The sequence below is a fragment of the Chiloscyllium plagiosum genome, unplaced genomic scaffold (genome assembly GCF_037043375.1).
Source record: "Chiloscyllium plagiosum isolate Xiang-an unplaced genomic scaffold, Cpla_swu_hap1 HiC_scaffold_8, whole genome shotgun sequence".
NCBI lineage: Eukaryota > Metazoa > Chordata > Chondrichthyes > Orectolobiformes > Hemiscylliidae > Chiloscyllium > Chiloscyllium plagiosum.
The window spans coordinates 105,020,663-105,035,649 of record NW_028270146.1 but is presented as its reverse complement, the minus strand read 5'-3'; the positions used below and the strand labels follow the sequence as shown (position 1 = coordinate 105,035,649).

The window sequence follows — 14,987 nt, the reverse complement described above, 5'->3', positions numbered from 1 at the left end:
AGTTCTGTATCCAAATGACTAGTTCTCCCTGTTTTCAGTGTGATCTAACTTGCCACTCAATCTACCATGAGGAATCTTGTTGAAAGCCTTACTGAAATCCATGTGGATCACGTCCACCACTCTGCCCTCATCAACCCACTTCTTTACTACTCCAAAAAACTCAAGTTTGAGACATGATTTCCCATGCACAAAGCCATGTTGACTAGACCAATCCAGTCCTTGCCTTTCCAAATACATGTAAATCCTATCCCTTGGATTCCATTCAACAACTTGTTCACCACTGACGTCAGGCTCACTGGTCTATAGTTCCCTGGCTTTTCCTTACCACCTTTCTTAAATAGTGACACCACATAGCCAACTTCCAGTCTTCTGGCACCTAACCTGTGACTATCAGTGATCCAAATATCTCAGCACAGGGCCCAGCAAACGACGGCACTGATGACGTACGTAGGAAAAGGGATGGAGATGTAAGGCAGTAATTCAAGGTGCTCTGGTAGAAGTTTAGATCTAGAACAAAGAATTGTTATCTCTAGTTTGTTACCCATGCCACGTGCTAGCGAGGTGAGGAATAGGGAGAGAGAGCAGTTGAGCATGTGGCTTCATGTATGGTGCAGGAAGGAGGCATTCAGATACCTGGATAATAGGACTCATTCTGGGGTAGGTGGGATCCCTACAAACAAGATGGTCTACACCTGAACCAGAGGTGTACCGATATCCTTGTGGTCGGGGTGGGGGGGGGGAGGTTTGCGACTGCTCTTTCGGAGAGTTTAAACTAATTCAGCAGGGGCATGGGAACATGAATTATAGCTCCTGTGTCCAGGAGGTTGAGTAGTGAGGTCATAAATAAAGTTTCAAGATCGCAGAGTGTAGCAGCAGCAGGAATGTGGTTTGAAATGTGTCTAATTCAATGCCAGGAGCATCCAGGATAAGGTGGGTGAACTTGCAGCATGGATTGGTACCTGGGACTTTGATGTGGTGGTCATTTTGGAGACATGGATAGAGCAGGGACAAGAATGGTTGTTGCAAGTTCTGGGATTTCACTGTTTCAATAAGAGCAGGGAAGGTGGTAAAAGAGGGGAAGGTGTGGTATTGTTAGTCAAGGACAGTATTACAGTGGCAATAAGGATGTCTGATGAGGACTCATCTACTGATGTGGTATAGGCTAAGATTAGAAACAGGAAAGGAAAGATTTTTATATGCCTCTGAAAAGTTCCAGAGATGTAGAGGAAAGGATTGCAAAGATGATTCTGGATAGGAGTGACAATAACAGGATAGTTGTCATGCACTACTTTAACTTTCCAAATATTGACTGGAGAGGCTATCATTTGAGTACTTTATCTGGGTCAGTTTTTATCCAAATGTGCAGGAGGGTTTCCTGACACAGTATGTAGACAGGCCAACAGGAGGCGAGGCCACTTTGGATTTGGTACTGGTAATGAACCGGGCCAGGTGTTAGATTTGGAAGTAGTTGAGCACTTTGGTGATGGTGACCACAATTCGGTTGTGTTTACTTTAACAATGGAAAGTATATACCTTGGGGCAAGAGTTATAGCTGCGGGAAAGGAAATTGTGATGCGATTAGGCAAGATTTAGAATGCATCGGAAGGGAAAGGAAACTTCAGGGGATGGGCGCAATTGAAATATGGAGTTTCTTCAAGGAGTAGCTACTGCATGTCCTTGATAACTAAGTATCTGTCAGGCAGGAAGTGGTTGAGCAAGAGAGCCATGGTTTACTAAAAAAGTTGAATCTCTTGTCAAGAGGAAGAAGGAGGCTTATGTTAGGATGAGACATGAAGGCTCAGTTAGAGCGCTTGAGCGTTACAAATTACAAGTTAGCTTGGAAAGACCTAAAGAGAGAGCTAAGAAGAGCCAGGAGAAGACATGTGAAGTCTTTGGCCGATAGGATCAAGGAAAACCTAAAGCTTTCCATAGCTATGTCAGGAATAAAAGAAGGACGAGGGTAAGATTAGGGTCTGTCAAGGACAGTAATGGGAAGTTGTGTATAGAGTCCCAAGTGATTGAAGAGGCACGAAATGAATATTTTTTTATCTGTATTCACACTGGAAAAAGATAATGTTGTTGAGGAGAATGCTAAGATACAGGCTATTAGACCAGATGAGATTCATGAGGAGGAGGTGTTAACAATTCTGGAAAGTGTGAAAGTAGATAAGTCCCCTGGGCTGGATGGGATTTATCCTAGGATTCTCTGAGAAGCCAGGGAGCAGATTGCAGAGCCTTTGGCTTTGATCTTTGTCATCATTGTCTAAGGAATAGTGCCAGAACACTGGAGGATAGCAAATGTTGTTCCCTTGTTCAAGAAGGGAGTAGAGACAACTCTGGTAATTATAGACCAGTGTGCCTTGCTTCAGTGGTGGGTAAAGTATTGGAAAGGATGATAGGATTTATAATAATCTAGAAAGGAATAAGTTGATTAGGGATAGTCAACACTGTTTTGTGAAAGATAGGTCGTGCCACACAAATCTGTTGAGTTATTTGAGAAGGTGACCAAACAGGTGGATGAGGGTAAAGCAGTTGATGTGGTGTATATGGATTTCAGTAAGGCGTTTGATTAGGTTCCCCACAGTAGGCTATTGCACAAAATACGGAGGCATGGGATTGAGGGTGATTTAGCTGTTTGGATCAGAAATTGGCTAGCTGAAAGAAGACAGAGGGTAGTTGTTGATGGGAAATGTTCATCCTGGAGTTCAGTTACCAGTGTTGTAGTGCAAGGATCTGTTCTGTGGCCACTGCTGTTTGTCATTTTTATAAATGACCTGGATGAGGACGTAGAAGGATGGGTTAGTAAATTTGCGCATGACACTAAATAGTCCAACATAGACTAGGATTGCCATGGTGTTAAGGGTTCAGATAGAGAGGAATTTGTTAAGTGTGTACAAGAAAATTTTCTGATTCAATATGTGGATGTACCTCCTAGAGAAGGTGCAAATCTTGACCTATTTTTGGGAAATAACGCAGGGCAGGTGACTGAGGTGTCATTGGGGGAGCACTTTGGGGTCAGCAACCATAATTCTATTAGTTTTAAAATAGTGATGGTAAAGGATAGACAGGATCTAAAAGTTCAAGTTCTAAATTGGAGGAAGACCAGTTTTGATGATGATAGGCAAGAACTTACAAACATTGATTGGGGGGATGGATATAGTGCGTAAAGAGACGGCTGGAAAATGGGAAGCCTTCAAAATTTAGCTGATGAGAGTCCAGAGACACTATGTTCCTGTTCGGGTGAAAGGAAAGGCTGGTGGGTGTAAGGAATGCTGGATGACTAGAGAAATTGAGGTTCTGGTTAAAACGAAGGAAGCATATGTCAGGTATAGACAGCAGAGATCAAGTGAATCCTTAGAGTATAAAGGCAGTAGGAGTATACTTAGAGTCATAGAGATGTACAGCATGGAAACAGACCCTTCGGTCCAACCTGTCCATGCTGACCAGATATCCCAACCCAATCTAGTCCCACCTGCCAGCACCCGACCCATATCACTCCAAACCCTTCCTATTCATATACCCATCCAAATGCCTCTTAAATGTTACCAGCCTCCTCCACATCCTCTGGCAGCTCATTCCATACACGTACCACCCTCTGCATGAAAAAGTTGCCCCAGGGAAAAGGCTTTGCCTATTTATCCTATCCATGCCTCTCATAATTTTGTAAACCTCTATAAGGTCACCCCTCAGCCTCTGACGCTCCAGGGAAAAGAGCCCCAGCCTGTTCAGCCTCTCCCTGTAGCTCAGATCCTCCAACCCTGGCAACATCCTTGTAAATCTTTTCTGAACCCTTTCAAGTTTCATAATATCTTTCCGATAGAAAGGAGACCAGAATTGCACGCAATATTCCAACGGTGGCCTAACCAGTGTACTGTACAGCCGCAACATGCCCTCCCAACTCCTGTACTCAATACTCTGGATATCCTTGATGCTGGCAATAGGGAGGCAGCACACCATTCTGATTTCACACTTTCTGCCTCAGAAAGGTCTGTCTGTGCCTCTGCCTCTGCCTCTGACTGGACAGTCCCTTATCGCAATCAATCGCTTGGTACCTGATGTACCTCTCGTTACATGAGAGCCAGCGTCAGTACCAGAAACTTGGCTGTTCATGCTGCATTCCCCTGAGAGTCCATCACCCCCTACATTTTCCAAAACAGCATTGTTGTTTGAGATGAGTGGAGCCACAGGGGATTCCAGCAATACCTGCCTCCCCTTCCTACCTTTCCCAGAGCTAACTCATCTACCTGACTGTATCTGTGGTTTTCTCCTTTCCAATAACTGCCATCCATCACACCCCCTAGTTCCTGTATATTCCTCATTGTCTCGAACTGCCGCTCCAACCGGTTCATGCAATCTGATGGGATTCACATGCAAGCACACTTACTGCAGATATAATCATCAGTAACATGGAATCGCTCCCTAATCTCTCACATCTGACAAGAAGAGCACATCACTCTATTAAAGGCTATCTTTGCATTTTAACGATCTATAGATCCGGAAAATAGCACAGTTTTACTGCTCTTCAAAACACTGTTCCATCCTTTATGTTTATGTTTTTAAGTTTTAATCAAGAGAAGATCTGAGTAAAACATGTAATGAAAAAGAGCCCACTTTACTCAGTTTGCAGGTTTGCCAAAAAACGCTGCCGCTCTCCCTCATGCTCCTACCTGTTCACTCTTGCAGTCCTGTCTTTTTATCGCTCTGTTCTTCTGCCCCCTTGTTTTGGACTGTTTCTCACTGAAAGTCTAGGGCACCTAACTGATTAAGAAGATAAGTTAATCTATCTTTTTTGTAGCATCTGAATAATTCTGCTAACTGCACCCTGTACACCTGGTGCAGAAATTTCATTTTTATTTGGCCACTGCGTGGTTTTATGAAGACTTATCTTTAAAATCATGGAAAAGAATTAGGCTGTTGCACAGATCCTCTGTCTTTACAGGAGGCAGGTTATGGAGTGATAAAATGATGGACAATCTTCAAGGTGGCAATATCCAAAAAAAACCATGATTTTTCCACAGCTTAGCATGACTGGCCAAGCTCTTACAACTTAACCAGTTTGTCAAAACCCTGCTATGTAACAGAATTGACTTATTAGCAATAATTAAGATATTTTCAAAATTATGCTTTGTTACTGCAGTGGTGTGATGATAAAGCTTATAAGTAAATGTCTGCTCCTCCATAGCTGGGAGGATCTGTTTCACAAAATAACTTGCACTCGCATCCAAATAAAGTATGCCTGTGAAATATTGAATGTGATACAGTGCTATAGAAGGATGTAAACCAAAATTCAACAAACCCCTTTCACTGTTTTCTTCCCAGTTATCAGTAGTTTTAAATCTATCTGGGTTGTTTTGATTTTGTAGTTAAGGGTTTGGTAAGTTTACAGATTCTTTTTGTAGTATTTGAAAATATGGCTGAATTCAAAACCATGTCTGTAAACTCTTCAGAGGCAATATAGACTATTTGTTGTTGACCATTTACATCTATTCAGTAAACTTATGGTTCATTTATGATCCTTCAAAGTGCCACATGTTGGTCATCTTGGTTTCAGCAAAGCTGAAATTCTACGTTACCATTAACACTGATTTCCCAGTGGGATTCTCACTTTGGAAAGACCAAAATTCTCTTGAGCTTTACTGCAAGGAGTTCTGAAACTTAAGTTAAGATCCTTGCTTCTCATCACTGCCACTTATTATTTTCTCTGTTACTATCCCAGAGCCCCTGTATCTGACCCATTATTTTACTCTTTTAACTTAGTTAATTCTGATCTGCTTTTGTCCCTTTATCCTGCAGTTGTTGATGTCTGTATTTGACAGCAGCATTAAAGCACATGGGGTTGTTGACAGCGACCCCTTTGACTGGGAGAAAACTGGCACGGATGGATCTCTTACCATGATAACCACATCTACCACTCCTCAGCTACATACGCGGCAGACACCTGCTGCTCTTGGGTGAGTAGGATACCACTGAATTGGAGAATTTGAATCTGTTGAAGGAATATTTCTCACAATTTAACAGTGCTCCCAACTAAGCATTGTTTAGTAATTTAAACAGTGCTCAAAGATTTTTTTGTGGATCACAGCCCTGTAGAACAAACTGGTTCACCACTGTGTGTTAATTGCAGCAATACCTGCTCATCAAAGATCTAGAATTGATCTAATACTTGGGATGCAGTTGCCAACTGATATTTGGCATAGCTGCAGAGAGGACTGTCACATAAGATACCATATGAGATCTATACCACTTGTTCCTATTTACTGTGAAAGTTGGTCTTGTATCTCTCTCAAATCAGTCTTTTACAGTTGAAGTCAATTTGCCCAGCAATAGTAAAACCTTCTGAAAGCATATTCAGAATATAAATATTCAGAAAAGAATAAAGATTAAATCTGTCCACAGAATTTTAAATTGTTCCATATTTCTACAAGCTCCGTAATCAGTAACACTTTTGTAAGACCATGTTCTTGCTTCATTTTCCCAATATGTGGGTGAGATTATGTCAATGTTCATTAAATTAAGTGCAAATTCCAAAACTGGAAACTGTGAACTTGAGCCTATCAGAGATTATTGGGCAAAATCTGAAGCAGGTATCCTAGACAAACTTTGCATAATAAGCTATGGGCCAAAGACACAACAATAAATTATTTATTATAGAATCAATTGATCAGACATCATTTGTAACTGACCCACGTGTATGTGATACAGTTGATTTCCATCCCACAGCCCACTATTCAGTTTACTGAGAAAAAGTGTATGTCCTAACTTGTTTTTGAAATAATAATGTTAATGGTGTATGTCTGAAGCCACACACATACAAAATAAAATTCTGTAAAGAGGACAAAAAGTCTTGCCTGAAAAATCAGATGGCCACTCTAATTTTAGTACCACATTCTGTGTTTATCTTCCAAGTAAGTTTAGAAGCTTAGTAGTTTTGAGTTAGGCATTAAAGGGTTCCTACTTAATATATTTATTTGAATTTTTAAATGCATATATATTTATTTCAAGAACTTGAGTGTCCGATATGCTGATTCTTGTTCCATTTCTTGTTAATTTCTTTCCAGGCTCAAAATTGTAGAACTCCTTGCCTTTTCATTCTTCCTGTAAACTAATCTTCCTAATTTGAAATCTTAGCAACACTTCATGACTTAAAATTCCATTCAGATGCTAGGACTATCCCTTCTGTAGGTTGATGCTGCCTGGTGATGTGTTAAACTGGATGGAATAGATTTCTATAGTGCTGTATTTAGCTTGTTGGATAGGATGCAAATTTTCTCAGGAAGTTGTGAAATGATTGCTATCAAAGAAATGGTTTATGTCAGAAGCAATGGAATAAACTTATTGATAATAACAGTTACTCAGTAACGAGATCATGTAGATTACAGTAGTTTGTGGAACTTCACCTATGTTATCCTAATACAAAAATAACACATTGTGTGATTCCCTGTGAAATAACTCCACAGATGCTGGTCCCATCCACTTTACTTGCACATGGAGAATCCTTGACACTGATCCAGCTTCCTCAGAACCAGCTCTCAGAATGAACAGGCTGTTTAATATTGCTATTTTTATCTGTCAGCCAGGCCTCCCTGCTTAGATCAAGTTAACAGCCCCAGTCAGGGAACTCATATTCTGAGGTCCATCTACTGACGACCTTACAATCACCATATCCTGCATGAATTATCTTGGCAAGATGAAACCTGGATCAGTTTGCAGTAGAAACTGTATTCCAGCTATTCTCAGATTCATGTAGTCTCCAGCCTCCTACCTGATCACCTCAGAAGAACTGATTACTACTTTGATATATACTGTTCTTCTTACTTTATCAGCAAAAGAAAAAACAATTTGTTTTAAATGCAAATACAGCTGCTATTAATACATGGGATTAAAGACAAAAGGAATGTTTTCAGACTTAGGAGCTGTGCCTTGGAGTGATGTCCAATTCCAACTGGCTTGATGATATTCTGCAACTTTGGTGAGGGCAACCAACACTTTAATAATGTTCTGCTGCCTTTGTGTGGGAGCATCCTTGTTCAGTGGCAATCTGTTGTAAGTGACCTGGGTTGAGTGATGTTCCTCATTTTAGGATGGGGCAACCTGGTTTGAAGATGTTCTACACCTTGTGGGGAGCGGCCAGGCTCAATGATGATCTGCACCTTGGCTTGGGGGTGCCCAGGGATCCATGGTGATCTGCATCTTGGAGTGAGAGCAACCTCGGCTCAACAATGTTCTCAATGCAGCTTTACATTTTGTTTCTTGTTTCACTAGGCAGTTAGTCTATTTCAGTTAGTCTTCAATTCAGGTGCTACTTCTAGGACCATCCGTTCATTCTAGGACCATCCATGAATTTTGACGTGTTTTTGAATTACTACTAATACTGCTAATAAAATTGACATGAATTGCATCTTAAGCTCATTGTAAGCTACTGCAGTAATAATGTTGCAATAGCAATTTTGTTTTGATGACTTTTCAGAAAGAGCAGTCTTCAGTCACATAGTTTGGAGTGATGTTGATAGAATGCAAAAAATGATATCTGGAGTCTCAGGTTATGAAGGCAAAGGAAAAAGCAAAGTTTTTTTTAAACTGGGGATTACTCCAGTGCTGTCCTCGCTAATGTTTCACTTAATGCTGTTCATAAACTTGGTCATCCAAAACTATGCTGCCTTATATTGAGACAGAAATAGGAGCAGGAATGGGCTATTTTGCCCTTCAAGCCTGCCTTGTCATTCAACTTAATTACCTGTTCCTGCCTTTTCCCCACATTCTTTGATCCTTTCAGCCCCAAGTGCCACGTTCAACTCATTATGGAAACCATACGTGAGGGGCATGGATAGGATAAATAGACAAAGTCTTTTCCATGGGGTGGGTGAGTCCAGAACTAGAGGGCATAGGTTTAGGGTGAGAGGGGAAAGACATAAAAGAAACCTAAGGGGCAACTTTTTCATGCAGAGGGTAGTACGTGTATGGAATGAGCTGCCAGAGGAAGTGGTGGAGGCTAGTATAATTGCAACATTTAAGAGGCATTTGGATGGATATATGAATAGGAAGGATTTGGAGGGATATGGGCCAGGTGCTGGCAGGTGGGACTAGATTGGGTTAGGATATCTGGTCGACATGGACGAGTTGGACCAAAGGGGCTGTTTCCGTGCTGTACATCTCTATGACTCTCTATAGAGTGTTTTTTGTGTTTGCTAATTTCACAGCTTCATCAATCTAGGTGAAGAAATCTTTCCTCATTTCAGTCCTAAATTCTTCATCTTGAATCCTGAGACAGTGACCCCTGGTTCTGGACTTCCCTGTTATTGGGAATATCCTTTCTGCATTACCCTGCCTAGTCCTGTTAGAAGTTTATAGGTTCAATGCGATTTCCCCTATTTCTGCTGCAAATACATTTCTAACCTATTCAACCTGTCCTCATGAGTCATTTCCACCATCCCACGAATTACTTTGGTAAATGTTCAGTGCATGTGCTCTGTAGCAAGGCCATCCTTCCACAGATAAGACCAAAACTGCGCACACATTTCAGGTGTGGTCTTACCAAGATACTCTGTAACTCTAGCAAGTCATCTGTGCTCCTGTACTCAAATATTTTGCTTTGAAGGCCAACAGACCATTTGCTGCCTTGACTGCCTGCTGAACCTGCATGCTCACGTTCAGTGACCTCATGAACTTCAATTCACCAATGCTAACTGACCAAATTGTCCCATGATCAGGTAGTTCCTCAATTCTAACAATTGTTGCTTTTACATTCCTCCTTACCCTCCTCACCTTTGATCTTCTCCAACCCTGCAACTCTTCAAGATTTCTTCATTCCTCTAATTCTCATCACTTCCACATCTCTAATTTTAATTGTGGCATCATTGACAGCCATGCCTTTAACTGCAACTTTAAACTCTGAAATTCCCTTCCTACCTTTAGAACTCTCTTCTATCCAATCTTTTAAGACCCTTAAAGACTTAGATCTTTGGCCAAGTTTTGGTCATCTTTTCCTAATAAAGTGGTTTGATGTCAATTTTGGTTTGTTAACTTTCCTTTGAAGTGTTTTCGAATAATGTTGATGTAGCACCTGTAGATGGCAACAGATAGGAATAAAAGATGGTGGCACGGTGGCTCAGTGGTTAGCACTGCTACCTCACAGCGCTAGGGACCTGGGTTCATTTCCAGCCTCCAGCAACTGTCTGTGGGGAGTTTGCACATTATCCCCGTGTCTGTGTGGGTTTCCTCCGGGTGCTCCGGTTTCCTCCCACAGTCCAAAGATGTGCAGGTTAAATGAATTGGCCGTTCTAAATTGCCCATAGTGTTAGGTGCATTAGTCAGAGGGAAATGGGTCTGAGTGGGTTACTCTTTGGAGAGTCGGTGTGGACTCATTGGGCCGAAGAGCCTGTTTCCATACTGTAAGGAATCTTTTTTAAAAAAGTGCAAACAAAGAAGCATTAAACAAAAGATAAAGTAGATTGGGAATGGGGCAAAGTAGGACTTAGAATTGGGAGATGGAAAGAACTAGAATCAATTTTTAAAAAAAAAGGAAAATAAAAAGTTTTTAAAACATTTAAAGAATTTTTTATTTTTCTATTACAGAGAGAAAGCAACAGAAAGAAAGAAACTGAGACAGAGTATATGGGATCTACACAGACAGGCTTCACTGTGGACTGGGGGCTAGTCGATCTTGCTTTAAGCTCAGAATTAGGAAAGCTGACGTGAAACTTTAAGTAAAAGAATCATTTTGGAGCTCTGATGAAATATATTCTCTGGTGGGCATGCCTAATTTGAAATGGGGGTGTTACAGAACAGCTGGTGTTCAACTTTCAAAGTACACAAATAAAATGTTTACCATTAACAAATTTAATAAGGTTTATCTTATTTCATTTGTTAAATAGCAAAAACAGTGAAGGAGTACATAGAATATGACGCTGAACACAGTCAGAACAAAATAGCATTTTCCCACTCATGGAATAAGTATAAGACAAGTTTTATTTCAGCATGTACATGTTGACTTTCAAGTCAAGCTGCAGTATCTAGTCATTTCAAACTTTACCAAAGATAAATTGCACTTTATTCCGGTGTCTTTGACTGTATTCCCTGAATATACGTGCAACTGATTAAAGAGTTGTAATGCCAGTTATGGAGCTGATCATTTGCTGTCTCCTATTCAGGAAGTAACATTAACAAACCAAAGGGAGAGGGAAGTATTCACATTACTGAACACATTCTAAGGCAGGGGTTCCCAAAGTGGTTTTAGGACCCCAAGTAGGTTGTGAACTAAAACCTTGGGGGCAGAAATTCTGAGCCCTCAAAGACCACAGCGAAGTTCCTCCTCTTCTCTCCAGGTGTTTTCTCCTCTGCACCATGTTCTCATACACTGCCTTCCCTTCCCCCCCTCTGCTGTACTGGTTCATCGAGGGGTCGTATTACTTTTTGAGCCTTTAAATGGGGTCGCAATGGGAAAACATTTGGCAAACACTGTTCTAAAGCAGTGTAAAAGATACACTAAATGAAAGAAACATAGGCATGAAACAATACTGAGACCTAGTGTGAAATAGAACAATAACAACAGTGAAGATGAGGTGAGGTTTATAGAGAAACTTGTATAGGGAACCCTATCTAAAAGGTGGTTCAGTCTTAATGTGATTTTTCATAATATTTTTAAACCAAGTGACATTTATATTAAATTGGCGATAACTGATAGGAAGTGGTAACATGATAATTGTTATCAAACTAGTAATCCAGAAGCTCAACGAATGTCCTTGAGGCAGAGTTCAAAGCCTGCCACTGGAAATTGAGCAATTTAAATTCAATCAAATAAAATTTGGAATTGAGAAAAAAAAAATTGGTGTTAGTAATGGGAACCATAAAACTACAGCAATGTCCTAAAACCTATTTGGTTCACCCTTTAGGGAAGAAAGTCTAAAAATAAGTTTTTAAAAAATTAATCACAAATTGGATTATATGGTTTTCGTATTTGGTGATGTCACGACAATTTGGTGGTTTGGGAGTAGTGGGGTTGGGGATAATAGGTGGCCAATTCTGGATGAATAACACAAACTACCAGCAACAACCTGCATTTCTAAAGAACATTTTTTGCAGGAGATGTTGATCACATTTCTGTTCAGGAGTAAATACATGTCTGTTGAGTGTGTGCCCAAAATCCTTACAAGTAGGGAGAATTGGGACGAAAGCCCAAAGATATGTCAAGGGGAAGGTTTTTGAAACCACAGCAGATGAAAGCAGAGTGTTCAAGGAATAGGTAATTTGATCATTTCTGGGGCTGAACTGTACCCTGCCCAGACAGAATGGAATTTGCAGAGTTGCGTTGTTGCCTAGGCAATCTGATGGATAGGTACATTCTTAACTCCTGGCTGAATTCCAAATTGGCTCATTCTTGTGTTGTTGGAGTGATTTGGGCTATTTGGGCTCCAAATAGAGATTGCTCGTGGGCATGTTGTTGAGATCTATGAATTCACAATACATTATTTTAAGATGATTTCAGCTAGTCTCCTGAAACATTTAGTTACTGGTCTGTATAAGGTTATCTAAAAGTTTTGCTCACAAAGAAACTAGAAGTCATCTCAAACTACTGTTGATCCATTCTGAAATACTGAAACATATCACCAATGCCAAATACAATTTGTTAATATTTTGAACAGTCTTGCCGTGTTGTTATGGAAAGGAACTAGATACAATTATTATTCTTTGGCTCAAATCCGATATTAATATTTACTCACATTTATGGTAGTACCTTTATTGAAACAAAAGAGAGAAAGCACATTAAGCTTTTACAAAGCAGATTATTAAACTTGACTGCAATATTATAATCATAAATTCCTGCATTGCCAAATGAAAACAAAATGGAACAGTTTTTTTTAGTTCTTAAATTTTCTTCAACATATGTTGGATGCTGTACTGTGTGTGGGAACATAGTTCTCTACTCTTAAATCATACAAGTTTGCAAACACAAAGGTTTTTTGTACAATTTGCTATAAAAGCAAAATGTTTTCCTTACTTTGCTTTAAAATTCTTCCATAATTCCCCTCCCATCACGAAACCCTTTCTTCGTTAAATCATCTTGCATGCAGTACCAGTTTTTGTGTAAGTGCTTTGGTTCCAAGCCTCTGCAACATATTGTTGCAGCCACTAAGAAGCGCACAAAGTGTCCTCTTAATTTTTTCACAACCCCTTTGTTTCCTGGCCAGCCTTCCTCCTAGTAGTTAACCCAATTTGTGAAATGATAGGCATATCCCTGCCATTCTTGATTTTAAAATTTGCTAAACTACCAAGCAATCAAAGAGCTTAAAACCTAATCATTTTAGTCCCCAGAATGTCTTATATTAATATTCCAGCTTGTCCTTTTAATGAGGCAGGATGTTAGATTCTTTTACTTCATGTTGATGACTTGTTCTAAACAGGAGATGTTATTTTATTATTTCCCCATCATGTTTACTTGCTTCCAGTTATTTCCCAACAATAGAACAATTTATTATGGTCATTTAATCAGAAACAAAAACAGAAATTGCTGGAAAAATTCAGCACATCTGGCAGCCATCTGTGAAGAAACATCAGAGTAAACGTTTCTGGTCCGGTGATCCTTCTTCAGAACTGACAGACTTGCAGCATCCGCAGTTCTTTTGGTTTTTATGATCATTTAACCGTTTTGTAGGAAAGGTATGTTCCTTATGTACCAGATATGGTACTTTGCATCTGTCATGTAGGAAAAATCTGTTGTAATTTATTTCTTTCCCACAGCTAAGCAATTAGCGTATCAAAACATTTGATTCCCAGTATGTTCTTATGCTTCTGTGATTCACAAAATATTCTGTGCTACTCACAGGCAGTTAAAGCAGACAATAAATAACTGCTTGGTGTCTCCTCTCCATTATGCTGTGTAGCATCCTACCGCTTTAATGGCCTGGGGCCAAAATTGGCAATCTGAGTGGAACATTGGCTGAAATGTCAGTGAACGCAGAGGTGTACCCTCAATTGTGAATCATAGAGGCCATCGTCTTGACAGTTAACCAGCTGAAGAAAATTAGTTGTCCATTAGCAGTGTTATTATGTGTTCAGTTGCAAGATGTTTTGCAAAGAGTGATACAGCTGAGGCAAGACTCCTGGCTGTGACAAAAATATCACTAAAATAATCATTAAAATTGACGTGCAAAAACAAATTATGACAACATTTTGTCATGCGTGTTGTCTATTCTAAAGCATCTGAATTGTAATAGGATTTTGCAAATATATGTTGTAATATCCATAAATAGAAATGTTCGTTCACTGTGACTTACTGAATAATTTCAGGACAGTATTTCAATGTGCAATTCCAGCTTTCAGCATAAAAAGGCCAGTAAACCTTTGTGCCTATGTTGACGCATTGAAAGAGCTCCCTGATGAGCCATCTCTCCTCTTTCCTCGTAGTCCTGCACTTCCTGTTCAATTAATATATCCAATTGACTTTTGAAAATTAAATCTGCTTCCACATTTCATAAAGACAATGCATTCCAAACCACATGAAAGGTATCTTTGTCATTGTCAGTCACACAAGTACGCACTCAAGAAACACATGTTAATCAATTTTGGAAATTTCTATTTTTCTTTTTGTCTTCTGGAAAATTGACTATATAAAATATCTTGCCACTTGTATTTCAACAGAATTGCTAATGCTTCACTGGTGCCAGGAGATCTGATGAAAGAAAATACTGATGAGGTACTGCAGGATGAACAGCTTAGTGATGGCGAGAATGTTGTTCCAGGCATCATTAGTCCTGAAAGAATGGCAGAAATGCAAGAAGCCCATAACCCTCAAGTTCCTTATGTTGGGGAGAAGGATGTTTGGGAAGAAATGGACATTAATAGAAACAAAATGAAGATGACTGGCTGTAAGGTAAATTGGGTTTCACCGTCTCAGACGAGGGTGGTAGAGATGATAGGAAATTGTAGAGATCATAATATTTTTGAAATATATTCATGTTTGCCACTTTTATGAAAAGATATATGAAGCTCTG

The 14,987-nt window shown here is 39.9% G+C and overlaps 1 protein-coding gene across 2 annotated transcripts in view; it reads left to right on the top strand.

The window, feature by feature from the left end:
• The window catches only part of ttbk2a (tau tubulin kinase 2a), a 306,526-nt gene that overhangs the window by 196,981 nt on the left and 94,558 nt on the right, over positions 1-14,987 (top strand). For both annotated transcript variants that reach the window (XM_043698390.2, XM_043698389.2), the window contains exons 10-11: positions 5,794-5,951; positions 14,635-14,866. In XM_043698390.2, the coding sequence (XP_043554325.2) occupies positions 5,794-5,951; positions 14,635-14,866 (390 nt within the window). The remainder of the gene's footprint in view (positions 1-5,793; positions 5,952-14,634; positions 14,867-14,987) is intronic.